The 15,410-nt window shown below is 38.3% G+C and overlaps 1 protein-coding gene across 1 annotated transcript; it reads right to left on the reverse strand.

The window, feature by feature from the left end:
* Nucleotides 1-153: 153 nt before the first annotated feature.
* Nucleotides 154-14,771, reverse strand: kpna6 (karyopherin alpha 6 (importin alpha 7)). The gene is made up of 14 exons (XM_072675910.1): nt 14,663-14,771; nt 10,371-10,504; nt 10,182-10,277; nt 9,526-9,625; nt 9,332-9,426; nt 9,097-9,228; nt 8,799-8,887; nt 8,484-8,583; nt 7,391-7,554; nt 7,183-7,261; nt 6,912-7,037; nt 6,368-6,495; nt 5,764-5,942; nt 154-5,473 (listed from the first exon to the last, which is right to left on the reverse strand). Exons 1-14 carry the CDS (start codon nt 14,664-14,666, stop codon nt 5,286-5,288), a joined length of 1,614 nt encoding a protein of 537 aa, XP_072532011.1. The 5' UTR covers nt 14,667-14,771; the 3' UTR covers nt 154-5,285.
* Between the last annotated feature and the right edge of the window lie 639 nt (nt 14,772-15,410).

A 15,410-nucleotide genomic window follows, 5' to 3' on the forward strand; every position in this document is an offset into this window, starting at 1 on the left:
TCCTTTTTTTTTTTTCTCTACTTTTTTGATGAGACATAGCCAAGCATTAAGCACTGGCTTTGGATTTGGAGGAGACAAAAAGTCTCCAGATATAAACATCTACAAGATCTAGGACGGAAGACCAGAAAGACTCAATTCAACTGTACATGTGTGGCCTTTTATCTATTTTTTTTTTTTTTTTTTTTGCACTTCTTGGAAGTCATTGTTAATCAGGGACAGTGTCTGAACTATTCATTCAGTAAATTGTGCCAATAATAATAATAATAATAAAATTAATAATAATAATAATAATAATAATAATAATTATAAGAAGAAAAAGAAGACCTTGCCCACACAGGTCTCCTTAATTTCAGCTTTAAATGTAAGTAACTTACATCATAGTTTCATGAAGCCCTGATTTGTTAATCTCTCTAAAGGATGTCCTTCAGTGAGCACAACCTGAAGTGAAGCTTTATTTATTTATTTATTTATTTATATATCCCTGGATATGGCAGATTTAGAGTGGCACAGATGACTGTGGTTCCTGCCTTCCTTCCCTGGATCTTTACTGCCCATTTTTCATGTCCAATGATTCTGAGAAGACAGCTTTAAAAGACCCAGAAGTCTCTTGGAGTGCTGTAACCGGTTGCACTGGAAGTAAAGCCAGGGGGACGTTAGATTTGAAACAGTCGATTGGGTCTCCACACTCAGCCAAAACTTCGACTGAGACTGTATAAATACAAGCAACGTCACAAACAACGAAAGTCCTTGAACGAATGGAAACAAAACGTGTAAGATTTCTACGACAGGTGGTATCTTTCTTGGCTCTTCTGTGCCACTATGAAAGAAGGGTACATTTTCCAAAAAGAGAAACAATCCAAACAAACCCATGTAAATTAGTCCAGCATAATAAATTAGCTTTACATTTCAATTTCTATTTTTGATTTACTCTACCAATTTGGTGTACAAATAGCAGACTGCCACATGTCTACAGAAACTGTGCAGATAATGTAACCTCTGATTTTTATAAAGATATGAAAATAGAGCAGCAACATTTGCACAAACGCGTGCACATTCAAGTAAATAAACAAAGTCCGGAAAAAGAAGGGGTGGGACACAATTAGACATGTTGATATGCATCAACCTCCAGTCTTTGTTGGTCTGATTGGCACTTTTGTGAAAAGGAGTGCATTTTAATTTTTAATTAGGTTCTTTCTTTCTTTTGATTTGCTGAATATTACCGCACCTCAAGTCTTCCCAAACACAAGAACTAGTGTATATACTGTCTCCCCCTTCCTGTCAATTATAATCCTATTATAATTATAATCCTACAGGAAGCTTCAGTATCGCTGTTCTCTGACTATTCCCTTTCAGGGCATCTATAGTCTGATTAGCCACAGTATTTATTTTTAATAAAATAGTCAAAAATGGCATAATTAAAGTCTATCCAGCTTAGGCTGTTCTCAATTATCTTTATATATAAAAAAATAATTAATCAAGACAATACAAGTGTATTGGCTAGATATCTAGGTTTTCAGCAGGCTATTTGGGATTTAATCAGTCATCAATTCCTTTAAAGTTATCATTATGATCTAGCAAACGTTCTAGGAAAAAATGGCCTTCATTTTGAAATTTAAAAGGTACTGAAATTCGAGTCAGAAGTAATTTCTTTTGGCTTATTCTTCACACGTTCAAGCTATTTAAAAGGGCAGCTGTTTTTTTTTTTTTTAAGGAACTAAGGGGTTTTACCTCAACAGAAAATATTTCTTTACTTTCTCAGTACATAATAAATTGCTACGTTGCTTAAAGTGAAATGAAAAAAAAAAAAAAAAAAAAAAAAAAAAAAAAACCCCAAACAAAACAAACAAACAAAAAAAACTAATACCACAGGAGCCGACTGTTTGCCAACTCTAGACACAGGCGTTTCAAAAAGATTAACCTCCCCACCTTTTCTGGCGAAAAATCAAATGAACATGATTTAATCACAGACCCCAGATGAAGTTGATGAGTAAAGACATGTTTGTTATCTGAGGTTAACAAACTGGTCTGGTCTAAGTCTTGTGTTTGTTAGCCTAGTATCTCCTGTTGTAAATATGCCAAACATGTTTGACTGACTGCATCTGGGGGTCAATCATGCCAATTTAAGCTTCTTCACAGGTGGCATAAGAACTCTTTTTGCCCCCAACACTTATAACCTTAATTGTAGCAAAACTGCAAACCTGTCTCTGTTTAGTGTAAAAGAGCAACTTCTACAGACACTATGAATAGCGATAGCTTCATCCAATGCTACAGTAAACAGAGGACATTTCCATGCACCAAGTACCAGAAAACGTCACAGATTGCAACAGCACAGCTGACCACAAGAGGTTACATATATAAAAAATAATAATTACAGTTAAGCGTGAAAAGAATTCTTACTTTATGTCCAATCCGCTGTTAAATAGCTCCATAGTTTCACACCTATGGAATGCTATCCCTTACCAGAGAAAATGGAAACAAATCTAAATGTCAGACAAATAATAATCATCGCTGTTAATAATAATTTGTTCTAGTCCATGACCACATTTTCTGGTTTTGGGGAAAAGACAACAGTATCAAATACTACAAAAGATTCCCCTTTAAGCAGCTGCAATACTAAGATGAATCTTACTATGACCAAAATGCTCACAGAAGCTAGTACAGTCTTCAAAGATCATGCACTACACTGAAATGTGTGTGAAAAAGACAGACCTCATTCACCGACCAAGATTTACTAAAAAGACCTTCACTGCAAACATGAGAAGCAACACAAGCTACAATATCATGATGTGAACACACAGCTTTGAAAGTTCTTTCCTTTGCTTCACACATCACCTGTCAGTCAGTGTCCTATTTTTCATCCAGACCTATTGACCCTTCTGTAGCCAAACGAAAATCCAACCTTCACTCATTAAAGCACCCAAAAGTCAGTGTGGTGTAGAGGTAGGAGAAAACAATGCTTCCATAATAACAAGGAAAAAATACAAAAAAGGCTCACAGTATCATGCTTTCTTGATCAAGAGGTAAATCAGCTTTAAAAGCAGTTCCTGTAAACGCTACGAGAAAAATCAACAGAAACTCCTTCTCGTTAAAATGGACGAGTCGTAAGCTGCTGCAACATGTGAAAATGATAAAGCATTTCATAGAGGGAAGAAGTTCAATGGAAAATTCTACCAAATTTTTCAAAATAGCACGATTCAATCAATAAGATGGTTTGGGTCAGAATTGTTCACAGTAATGGTGATGGGAATCAAATCACAAAGTTAAATTACACAGTTGGATACAAACACATTGCCTGATCCCTGTAACACAGTTATATGATAATTTTGGAAGGTGGTTTTGGCCTAAGGTGTAGTTTAAAAAATCCATGCAGAGCAGAGAAGTTGGGGTTGAAGTGAAACCAGTACCAAAGGAAATCCATTTTTTTTCAGTATTTACCACTATTTTACATCATTGCATGTAAAACTCAGAAGGCACATATAGGTTCACTGGTGGTTTTGGATAGTAAATGAAATGGCTATACTTGTGTTGTAAACATCGCAACCCCTTGTTCCCATCACCACCACTGCAAAGAAATCCAGTTAATTTCCAAAACCATTTCACACCAAACCCACTCTCAGGGGAATTTCCCTTTGACTGAGACTGAGCTTTAGTGAGGTCATTTAAAGTGCCAATTCTTGTCGTTTTTGGGGTAAAAAATACTGATATTGATACAGATATACTGAAAACAGCGGGGTGAAAAAAAGTGCAGAAGTGTTTAGTCAGAAATTATGGAAGCCATTTCCCCTGTGTGTATGTTTTTATCTGTATATGGTGTGTAAACTGCATGCTGTTTGTATGCATGTGTGCAAGAGGTGTTGTGCAAGTATATAGCATAATATTCAAATATATCGATTATTTTCCCTATACATGTTAAGATTTTGTTAGGTTAGTCATGTATCCCTTGCCAGATCTTTAATATCTTTAAATTATTGCTCATGTGAGTAACCGTAAACTAAGTGGAATTAAAGGCTAAAGGGTATTTTTATAAGATGACAATAGACGCAGACAAGGGTATTATGTGTTAAAGGAACTTATTTTGTGCCAGTCTCTGCCATTTTATAGCCTGTGCAAAAATCATCATTAGCAGCAGATCAGCTAATCCACACTATTATGTGAAAGCAATGACTGAGTGTAGATTTGGCAAGGGATACACAGACACTGTTGATAGAATAGTAAAACCATGCAAAAGCCTAACGTGGATAAACTGAGGGCTGTTCCAACAAAGATCACAACACTGTCTGCACCAGCTATGCTGCAATTAAGAGAATCTATATTCCAACAAAGACAAAAACCAAAACTCAACTCAAGTGAACGCAGAGGTCCAAATGTATTTGTGCATATCTATGAAATACACAAAACAACCAAGCCTCACTTGCAAAATCTGGTCTTACAGCCCTCAGCTGTGCTCTAATCTTAAATCTTGCATGTAATAATTAAATCACAGTGTGTTCAGAACTATTCATAACACCACACACCACAAACATTACACAACTAATTAATTACTCTGCCTCTGAATTGCCACTAGCCTGGATACAACTGTGCTACCTCGCGTGTTTGAACACTGCCCAATGTATTATTTATGCACAACCATCCAGCTTCTTTGAAACCCAAGAGTAGCATGAAACAAAAAGTTAGTTTTAAAGAAAAAAAAAAAAGTTCCCTAAAGCCTCTGAATATGAGTGTAACCTTTCAATGACAAGCATATGATGGTACAAAGCCGTGTCTAAGAAGCATGGCTTACTTAACAACTAGCAATGTTTTACTACTAACAATTTTGCCATGTTAATGGACTTTGTGTATTTAACCATTATTGTAAATGAAACTCAACTCAGGGCAAACTAATAATAATAAAAAAAAGCAGAAACAAACAGGTTTATCGAATTTTGTTGGGAATGAAAGCTCAGTGAACGATATTTTCAGATAGAGAGAGGAAAGGAAAAAAAGAAAACCCAAACAAAAACATCCTCTCCAAAACAATTCAATGCCATTAGCTTCCACCTTCGGGCCACACTATTTTAAAATTAAATTTAACTTCAGTTCCTGAAGTCTTGCATGTATGCAAAACAGTGGTAACGTCCTTCTGCAACAAGCACGCTTTCACAACTGGTCTTAATAAATCTACTCGGGTGACAGCCAGGCTTTACTGGCTGAGCTGTGAGCAAATTTTATACAGCCTGCAGTACAGGTATGGGGACTGAAAGGGTACAGATGCGCTAGGGGAGGATAAAGAAGTGTTGGGAAGTTGATTAGAGCTGAAAGCCCTCCATGGGGGCCTCCTGCTGAGGAAAAAGGTACTGCTGCTGGTTCTCATCCACCTGTGGTGCCAGAGTAGCATCCTCCTCCTCTACACCAAAGTAGTGCTCGATGAGATCAAAGGCTTTCTGGTAGATCTCCTGATTCTCATGGCTCTGAAGGAACTCAATCTTGTCCAAGCCTAATGGAGAAGATGGAAAATGTTATTGGTACCATCGTGGTGTGAGAGTGCAATTGTTGAAGGCTGCAGCCCTGCAGGATTTAGCTTTATTTAGCATTTAACGCACCTGATTCAACTCAACTGCCAAAGCCTACATAGTATTTGGTGTGTTATATTAGAAGTGACAATAATCTAAGAAGGGCTGTGAATATTATCTGGAAGATTTGTTTTTTGTTTGTGAGAATTGGTCCCGACTCTAGTGAAGGAACGACCCACTACCACCAACAATATAAATGAAAATATATATTAACCATAGGCCTCCTCTATGAGACTGCAGTATGGGTTGATTCCACTTCCGTTCTGTCTGGCCTCCTGTTCGCCGAGTCTCAGAATATTCTCCAGTCCATTCAGAGCTACCTGCACAATCTTAGAGTCCATCACCGTCAACAGGTCACATAAGGGCTTAATGCAGCCCAAATTTACCAGATACCTGCAGAGAAAATGAGTGAGCATGAATGTTAAGCAATATATCCATTAGAAGGCAGTTCATAGTCAAACGTTTCAACAATGATTTAAAAAAAGTCGATTGTGGAGAAGGTCATGATAATGTATTTACTACAAAAGCATGAAAGCAGCAGCAGAGTGAACGGCAAAAAAATAAATAAATAAAATTGTAAAAGGTTTTGCCTTATGCATATTCTTTCTTTTGCTCCTGCAGTGGCCATGCCTCACTTAAACTACTGGCTACACTGCCCCAAGACTTCCAGTGATGCGGCTCTGTTCAGTCCGTATCCGTAAGCTTTTCAAGTCTCCTTTTGTCTTCTTGTCATCACTATAGACAGTATGAATTTCATACATTGCAAAGATATTATTTTAGTCTAACTGAATGTAAATCTAGGTTTTGTCTCAGCTTACCGGATCTGTTCAGGTGTGCCTCCTGATGTTGCATTAGTGATGGCCCACGCTGCCTCTTTCCTGGTACGGAACTCTGCTTTTTGAAGGACTTCAATCAGCACAGGGAAGATGTTTGCATCTATTACCGTCTGAGAAGATGAAAATTAAAATATATCAAACAAAGAATCACTTCTTTCTGCTCTATTAATAAATAACATTACATTGGCAATTTAGTCTCAATTTCAAGTTAAAGACTAGTCCAAGATTTTAAAGTAATATGTTTTATATTAAATATAATATTAAATGAAATGAAAAGTGCCTGAAAAAGAATTCCTAACTAAGTACATTCAACTTTAGATCAGCAGAGCCTTTCCCAGTTAATTCAGGGTTGCTGCTTAGCAGTGCATGTACACATTACAGAAAGCAACCTCAAGCTTAACACCAACTGACAGAATCGATGTCTGTGCAGATGAATTAACATGTCATTGCTGTCTTCTAATTTGATAATGTATGAGCCTGCTTGTACCTCAATATTAGCAGTAAGGTGTAGAAGTCCTGTATGTACCTGTATCTGTGCTCGGTTCCCTGCTGTGATGTTGGAGATGGTCCAGCAGGCCTCCTTCCTGATGGACTCCTTGGCACTGCTAAGCAGGTGCAGGAGACAAGGGAGTGCAGAGCAGTTCAGCACCACCTGCAGTGCACAAAGCAGGAGGGGAGAAAGAAAGGAGGAGAGACAGAAATAAAGACAGGAAGGACGGAGCCAGTTTTAGCAAGTTTTAAACCAGAAATCAAATGCATGTGAACACAAACAGATAAAAACGCACAAGCACACAGACCTGTGTCTGAATATCATCTCCAGTGACTATGTTTCCCACAGCCCTCAGTGCTGGAGAAGCCACTTTATAATCTGAGTGCCTGCAAAGAGAACAAAAGCAGACCCACCTCAGCCAACGGTCAAAGTGAAACCAATTACATTGAGTGAAATTGAAATTTCATACAGATAGATCTTTTCTAAAAAATGATTTTCTAGACACCAAGACTCACATCAGAAGCTCCACCAGCCTCCTGCAGACCCCAGAGTCAATCACAGCCTGAATTTTCTCATTCGGCCCATCTGAGAGGTAGGACAGGGCCCAGCATGCATCAGCCAGGAGGTCAGAATCACTGCTGAACAGCAGGCGGGACAGCACTGGCAGACATGGAGATACCTATATGCACAAATCGACAAAGGGTTGGAGAAGTTTATGGATTAGAAGCACATGGCTCTTCAGAGATGTTGAGTGCTGGAATTAACCATAAAATACACATCTGTCTTCCTGCAAGTTTTACCTGCAGCCCAAACTAAACACACTTTGTTTCACTAAACAACAACAACAACAACATAATAATAATAATAATTCCAAGAATCAGGTGGGGTTGAGTCAGTTTGGAGCTAAAGTCTGCATGAAGGAAGGTCTCCAGGAGCATGGCTGGTGTCCACAGTATCATAGGCTACATTTTAAAACAGTAGAACAACCCAAACCATAAAGCAAAATAAAATAAAAGATCACAGGTTTTCAGATAACACAACTGTCCAAGTTGTTCAGAGCACAGATCCTGGCTGGTGTTGTTTGTGCCTAGCCCACTCCGTGGCTCAGCAGCTGTATCTTTTAGAGGAATGTAGGGCGGAAAGAATGCAATCTGGCATGTGAAGGGTTTATAAATTCCACCCACTTTCTTGCTCTTCACCTACATCATACCCAATTAGACAAGTGAGGGGAACGCAGGACAACACGTGCCTTAAACAGTTACCCATTACTTATAGATACTTACATCCACATACAGCACATTTGTATTTCATTTACATTCAGTCAACATGCAAATCACCCTTGTGAATGAGTGACTGTTCCTTAGTTAATCAAACAACTAATTAACCAAATTCAACTGACAACTGTCAGTTCAACTGAATGTACAGCTCACTAATACTGAATTTTACCATCAGAGTGACTGCTCTACCCAAACATCCAAAAATAGCCTGGAAAGGGCTACACAATTTCTAATAATCTAGAGCGCAAGACCAAAATGAAACCCAGAGAGGAGTTAAAAATATTAAATCTAGACAGACAGGAGGACAGGGGAAAGAGCAAGAAATTGAAACCTTTTCAAATTCTGGGGGTGGACTTTTGCCTCTGCATAAGTTGGACAGGGCCCACACAGCATTCCTGGTCATTGTAAGACGAGTCGATTTGGTCAGCAGCCTAAAAGGTATTAAGCATGTCATATAATTATATATAAATAAACATTAGGCATCATCAAAAATAAACAAATAAATAAATTGATATATATAATTTATAAATAAATTTAAATATATATACTTGCTGAAATCAGGTGAAAAGGAAAATGAATATGAATGACACAGATGACCTTGAGACAAGAAAAATGAGATCAGCAGGTGCAGTACATGAGCACTCACATTAATAACGGTGGAAGGATATTGCAGTTCAGTACAAAGTCTCTGCATACGGCACTGTCTCCAGCAATATTGCCTAGCGCCCATACAGCCTGGAAAAAAGGCAGAGTGTGAGATTCCAGGAAAGCTCAAGGCATCTTCAAAACTTTGATAGCAACACCATTAATGTTTTCAGCCTGACGGAAGAACACCTAATTGACTCTCAGGTTGAACACACTTAGAGTGAACATGTGCTTGAAAGTTAGGCTAGACAACTTTTCTGACCTTTTGCTACTTCGGTCTCCATGCAGCCTGTCAGTACCTGTTCTTGGACGTCTTCAAAATCAGAGTTGAGGAGCTGGATGAACACTGGTACCGCACCCGCTTCTATTACATACTTTGTCTGCTGAGATGTCCCAGAGGCAATGTTGGTCAGTGCCCATGCGGCCTCAAACTGAGAACGATTAACACAGGAAATAAACACAAAGACATAGCCAATCAACTGGCTTAAGTCAGGAAATGATTATGGATTGGAAAGATGATAGCAAACATTTTACCTGTAATGTGCAATCAGTGCTTTTTTCAAGAAACTCTACAAATCTGTTTACGACTCCTGGTGTGCCGATGACCTCATCAATGGGTGGGTTTGGTTCTAAATAACAGTAAAAAATTTGATAGGAATAATCAAAATTCCAACATTTATACAGCACTAGACCATGACTCTCTAAGTGCAGTAATGTGTCATGAATACCTTTGGACAGTAGTTTTCTGAATTTCTGTGTTGTAGCCAGCTGCATTTCAGGATCATCTGAGAAGAGCATTTCCACCATATCTCTTGTAATAACTCCTTCCTGAAAGGACATGACAGGTAGAACCAGATATAGAATGGAATCTTGCAACTCCACTAAGACTAAGACTTAGACTATGGCCATACTCCACATGAGATTTAAAGTAGTGAGCTTATGTTCTGATCCACTGCACATAATAATCAATGTTTTTCCAGTTCACCTCTCAGTGGTACTAATGTTATGGTGATGTGTGATCAGTGTGCATGTATATGTAAATAGTCCTGTAAATCTATCCTGAATATGAGCCCAAACTCAAGGGAACGAAAGAGCTTGCAACAGAAAGCAGGGGAGTTAATTTTGAACTCATTTCTAAATTTAGGAGTCATTACATCTGCAAACTTTAATATAGTTTTATATCTTATTTGAGCCTGGGGGGTAGATTATGCATACTTTACTTTTTAAGAACACATTTCTAAAAAATCTATCATTAAGACCATTTAAAAATACTGCCAATTGGGCAAAAGGCTTTTTCTGGAAAAAATAAAATAATGTATACATGTAGCTGGACTCCCAATAGGCCAACTGTGGGAGTGGAATGCACAGGGAAGGTGTGACCTACTTGCATTGTGGTCGAGCTGACATAGGAGTCCATAAGTGGGCTGTCAAACATGCCCCCTTCCTCATTCAGCAACTCCACATTTCTCCTCTTAAACAGCTGCCAGACAGAGAGGACAATGACAAGCATTACAGTGTGCCAGGAGAGCTAGAAGTGTTAAGAATACAATGTGAGCGAGACAGACAGACTTACTTGCTGTTCTCTTTTCTGCTTTCTTAACTGAACGCCCTCCTCTTCTCTTCTTCTGCGCATCTCCTCTAGATTAAGTGCTTTGTTCTTGTAGCGGTTCATCCTGTAGTTATCCTTTGCAGGACTTGCTGACGGCTCTGCAGGACAAGAGGAATAGAGTATGTAGAAGCATACTTCAGACCACTTCCTACATCAACTTTCATCAATTCAAACCCAATGGTAGTTACCAGATAAATCAGAACGGCTTAGGACTACTTTACACATGGATCAGTGGCAAGAGAAAATGGAGGACTCTTTATGCAGCAAACCAGATGAGAAATTCAGGCACAGCACAAACTTTAAAGTCAATCTTGCATACAAAGAACTGGTTCAGCAGACATTTCCATATGTTGAAACGATATCAACATAAATGCAGAAAAACACATTTTCCCTCCATTGCCATAATAAATAAATAAAAATAAGTGTACAGCAGTCTCAGCAGCTTTCAATCACAGCACATTCAGTTGATCCTTAGTCTGCTGAGCACTACACACTCATGCAGAACCATTCAGACTCACTTAGTAGAACCAAACTGCAGAGGAGAGCTAATCGCTGTTTGCTTGAGCAAGCATCTTAAGTTCCCACTCTCAGCAATTGTGCACCACTGTGTTGTGTCACTAAATAAAAGCCAAAAGAGACTGAAGTGCACAGGAGTATTAGGGGAATACATCACACACATTCAGTTAGCTTGTATTTAGCAAGTTGTCATTGTGACACACCGCAAACGTTAAACTCATTTGTTTAACACACACACACACCCACACACACCTTGTCTAGTCCCTATAGAGAAGGATTGGCAATAGAATAGGATTCTCTGAAGAAATTAACCAAGAACCTATGGGAACCATGCCTAATGCCAGATCTGGACTACAGGAGTATAAAGCCCTCCATCATTGAGCTGTTGAACTGCGTTCTCTGGAATGATGGTACTCCATCAAGAACTTTTTGGACTGGTCGCACGAACACTCATCACAACACAATCAAACTCTCCCAGCAATGCTCCAAAATCTAGTAGAAAGATTTCCTTGGAGAGTAGAGACAAAATCAGGACACAATTATTTTGCCCCATTTTACCCCTCAAGTCTTTTTCAGAAGAAACAATAAATGTGCATGTGTCTCAAAAAGTGTAGATAAGAACATCAATAAGACAGACAGACAAGCCAAGACTAGAGACATGTGCTGTAACATAGTATTCACACTGCAGAGCTTGACAAAATATTAATACGGACAGATCTTGGTGTCACACAACAAAGAAACTGGGACATGTGTAGGACATATGCTGGTTGCACAAGATTGTTTTCAGATCCATTCATTTTTAGCGTCTACAAATGATCTAAAATAAACCGAACAAATATGCTTCACCACAATAGTTCAGGGTCATGTAAATTATGTTCTTTTCCAAAGTATATATATAAAATATATATTTCAACTGTAGGTTTAAAATACATACACAAACCTGAGCAGTTAGTAATTTACCCTCACCAAACAAAGTAGAAAAATGTAATCAGTCCAAGCTGTACAGGACATCCTTTTCAGATCAGGTGTACAAGACATACACTTGGCACAGTGCTGCAGCATTAAACAGTGCTGAAGTATCAATGCCATTAACTGCATTATATACATTAACAGTTCTATATTGGACAGTGGTTGGCAGTGACCAGAACCAACCCAGTAAACAAATTCAGCATTTCCGCTTTCCCCGCTTACAGGGGTATCTCCCACAGTTTTAATGTTTTACTGGGTCAACCATTAAGAACCACTCAAGATTTGTTTCCCTGCTTTCAGGCAATCAGCTAGCGGCCAAACTACTGATCTACATTTAATAAAAAGCTGGACAGCAAGCTCAGGGTCCTGCTACTCTTAAAGTGTGAAGCTTGACCTACTTTCCAATACGTCAGACAACTAAGCAAGTCATCTCGCCATGAGAGAACAGAACAAAACTATTTACCATGTGTTACAAATTGAGTTTGCCAGAAAAGCAAACTGGGCTTCTACCTCACTCAGTGAGTGCACCATTACAGTTATAGTTGTCCATCACATGTTACTCCAAAATAGCAGTGTGGCTTAGGCCCCAGTCACAGGAGCTATTTCAACTGAACTGACCACATGCATGTCTTCCATGCTTTCAACTAGAAGCCACAGCGACGGAGGAAAAACAAAATATGCCCTTTCTATGAACATATTTGCATAGATACGATCAAATAACCTATTTGTTTGTTAGAGCTCGTCTGATCATCTATTTAACTATCATCTAAAGCTAGAAGGAATTTGAACCTTAATGCAGTCAAGTACAGAACCAAACCTTTTTTATTTGCTCAAAAACATTACAGTTTAAATGACTAATGATAAGGGCTGGGCGATATGAAAAAAAAATACTACAATATTTAAAGACTTTCTTCGTGATACACGATATTTAGCACAATACATGTAAACCAGACTAAAAACATCAGTAGCAACAGATTCTTATAAACCACTATTCAAATACTCTCCCGTACTGAACAGAGTAATTTGTATGCATCTGCTGCACTTCATCTAATCAAACTCTTTGTAATGAAACCTGCAGCTGATCAGTGTTTATTAAGCAATGACAGTATGCTTGATATGTTAAGAAAAGCATATTGTCATCACAATAACAAAATGTATCATGACACAATAAAATACTGTCATATTGCCAAGTTCCTCTAATGATTTACATAATAATGTGAATAGATTCAACATCATTAAAAACTACAGGGACATGGCTTGTAAGAGATGGGGCTTGAGAATCCTCTTTACGGTAAAGTCATAGAACAGCGAGGTAAAACAAGGCCAAATACTCTTCAATAATGAGTTAATGTAGGCTAATAATGAGGCCTAAGGGAAGGGATGGTACATTTAGCTTTAAGCTGAACGAGCGTGCTTCTCTTAGCACAAAGGCAAATCTACATTTTCTTATTCTGTATTTAATTTATATCACTATTATAATGGTAGGCTTGTTTTCAATTTTATTTGTCACATACATAGTCATACACAGTATAACTTGCAGTGAAATGCTTTTATGACAGTCTGCCCACATCAAGCTACACAATAAAAATCTACATTTAAACTTAACTAAACCTTAACTTAATAAAGTGAAGTGCAAAAGAAAAATAAAATAATAATAATAAAAAAATAGAATAAGTTACATTTAAGTTAAAGAATAAAATATAAAAATATGAAAATATAGAAATATAAGCAAAAAAAATACAAAATACAAATATATATACACAGCTGAAATAGTGTGTGTCTGTGTGTGTGTATATATACATATATATATATATATATATACATACATATATATACATACACACATACATACATACATACATACATACATACATACATACATACATACATACGTTTTGCTATTCCTACTAGTTTCTGTGCAGCTATAATGTGTGACTTTCCCTCTGGCATTAATAAAGTGATCAATATATCTAACTATGGTAAAATGAGGGGAATATGGATTTCAGACAATCACATAAACCCACTGTTTCCAGAAGTCCCTTCTGGAAACCTCAACAGTGATGAGGCAAGTCAGCATGCGGGTCCAATATGACTAGTCATCCTAGAAGGTAAACACTCCCTAACAGACTGAAACAAGGCAGCGTTAGCTAGCTAGCAAAAGTACTGCTGTTTCGCCAGGTTATCTGTTGGAAGGAAGTGTTAGTGATCAAAGTCCTAATATCTACAGCTATAGCTAGTTATACTGCACTAGCTTAACCTGTGGTCACCAGACATGCTTGCTAGCTACATTACTGGATATAGCACTAGCTACCGTTAGCTCCCCGGCTAGTTAGCTAACAGTTCCCCACTAAGGACAGCTTTTTGTCTGCTGGTAGCTAGCTAAGTCACCTCAGGAATGCAACGAATGTCAGGCGTGTGAGCTTTAGTGCTAATCGTAGATCTAAAAAAAAACTGTCTATTTACCCATTATAAATGTCTTATGTGGAATAAAACACGTCTTTTTAGCCGTTAGCTAGCTTCTAACGGATTAGTTACGACGTCTGACACTAGCCCCTCTAAAACATGTCTATCAGTGCAGCTGGCTAATTCCAGTGTGTTCCCCATAACGGCTACTGCAGCACCCAGTCATGATAGCTCGCTAGCTAGCTAGCTAAAAGGAGCACTAGCTAGCTAGCAGCGGTAAACGTGTTTACCAACCCAGCTTCACCACAAACGACACGTTCAACCGACTAACCTCAGGACACGTACATTCAGATATCACACACACTCACCCATCTCGCTGTCTTCACAGAAAAGTCGCTGTTGTCGGCCTGTAAGGACCAAAAGGATAGAAGCTTCGCTCCCTCAGCAAATTGCTCCTCACAAACAATATGTCGGAGATCTACGGAGGCCCTAAGAAGACAAACGTTGTGAACTCGTTTCCGACGGCGAACGCCAACGAAGCATAAAAACGACAGCTCGAGTGAGGCTGTGTCTTCAAAATAACACCTCAAAATGTCCACTTAAAAATAAGCCAAGTACAAAAAAAAAATACATTTTTTCCTAATAGCTATTTTCTTGAGCTTATCACGCAACGTAATGTTAAAATGAACATCAGCAGGTCTTAGGGTAGCTAATGCTAGCTAGTTATCTAGATAACGATAAACATGCGAAATCTGCGGTGAGCTTAAGATTTTTAAGGGTGAAAAATAGGGCTGCTGTTTATAGTCTAGGACCAAAACGAACAATATACACAAATATGTGTTTCTTTATGTTAACTAATAGCTACTTACGTTAACACTGCTTAACTGCAGTGTCTGCACAAAAACCGTTACACCGCGCCCGTCTCCTTAGCAACAGTCAACAACTCAGCGCTAGCCAGGCTGAGAGTAAAATAGCTAGCTAGCGCTAGCATTAGCTACCTTTTTGGCTTTATGCAGCATTCCTCTATATGTAGGTTAAAGAATATCTAAACTAAGAACTATTATATTATTGTTAATATTATTAATAGCATCCCAGGACTGGTTATTGTCTAATGTT

The sequence above is a fragment of the Salminus brasiliensis genome, chromosome 3 (assembly GCF_030463535.1).
Source record: "Salminus brasiliensis chromosome 3, fSalBra1.hap2, whole genome shotgun sequence".
Taxonomy (NCBI): domain Eukaryota; kingdom Metazoa; phylum Chordata; class Actinopteri; order Characiformes; family Bryconidae; genus Salminus; species Salminus brasiliensis.

Excerpts from the sequence above, each read along its gene's own strand:
- kpna6 (XM_072675910.1), bottom strand. Across the intron at positions 7,262-7,390 it reads AGGCTGGTGGAGCTTCTGAT|GCACTCAGATTATAAAGTGG; the intron begins GTGAGTCTTGGT and ends TTCTCTTTGCAG. Across the intron at positions 5,943-6,367 it reads GGCACACCTGAACAGATCCG|GTATCTGGTAAATTTGGGCT; the intron begins GTAAGCTGAGAC and ends TTTTCTCTGCAG.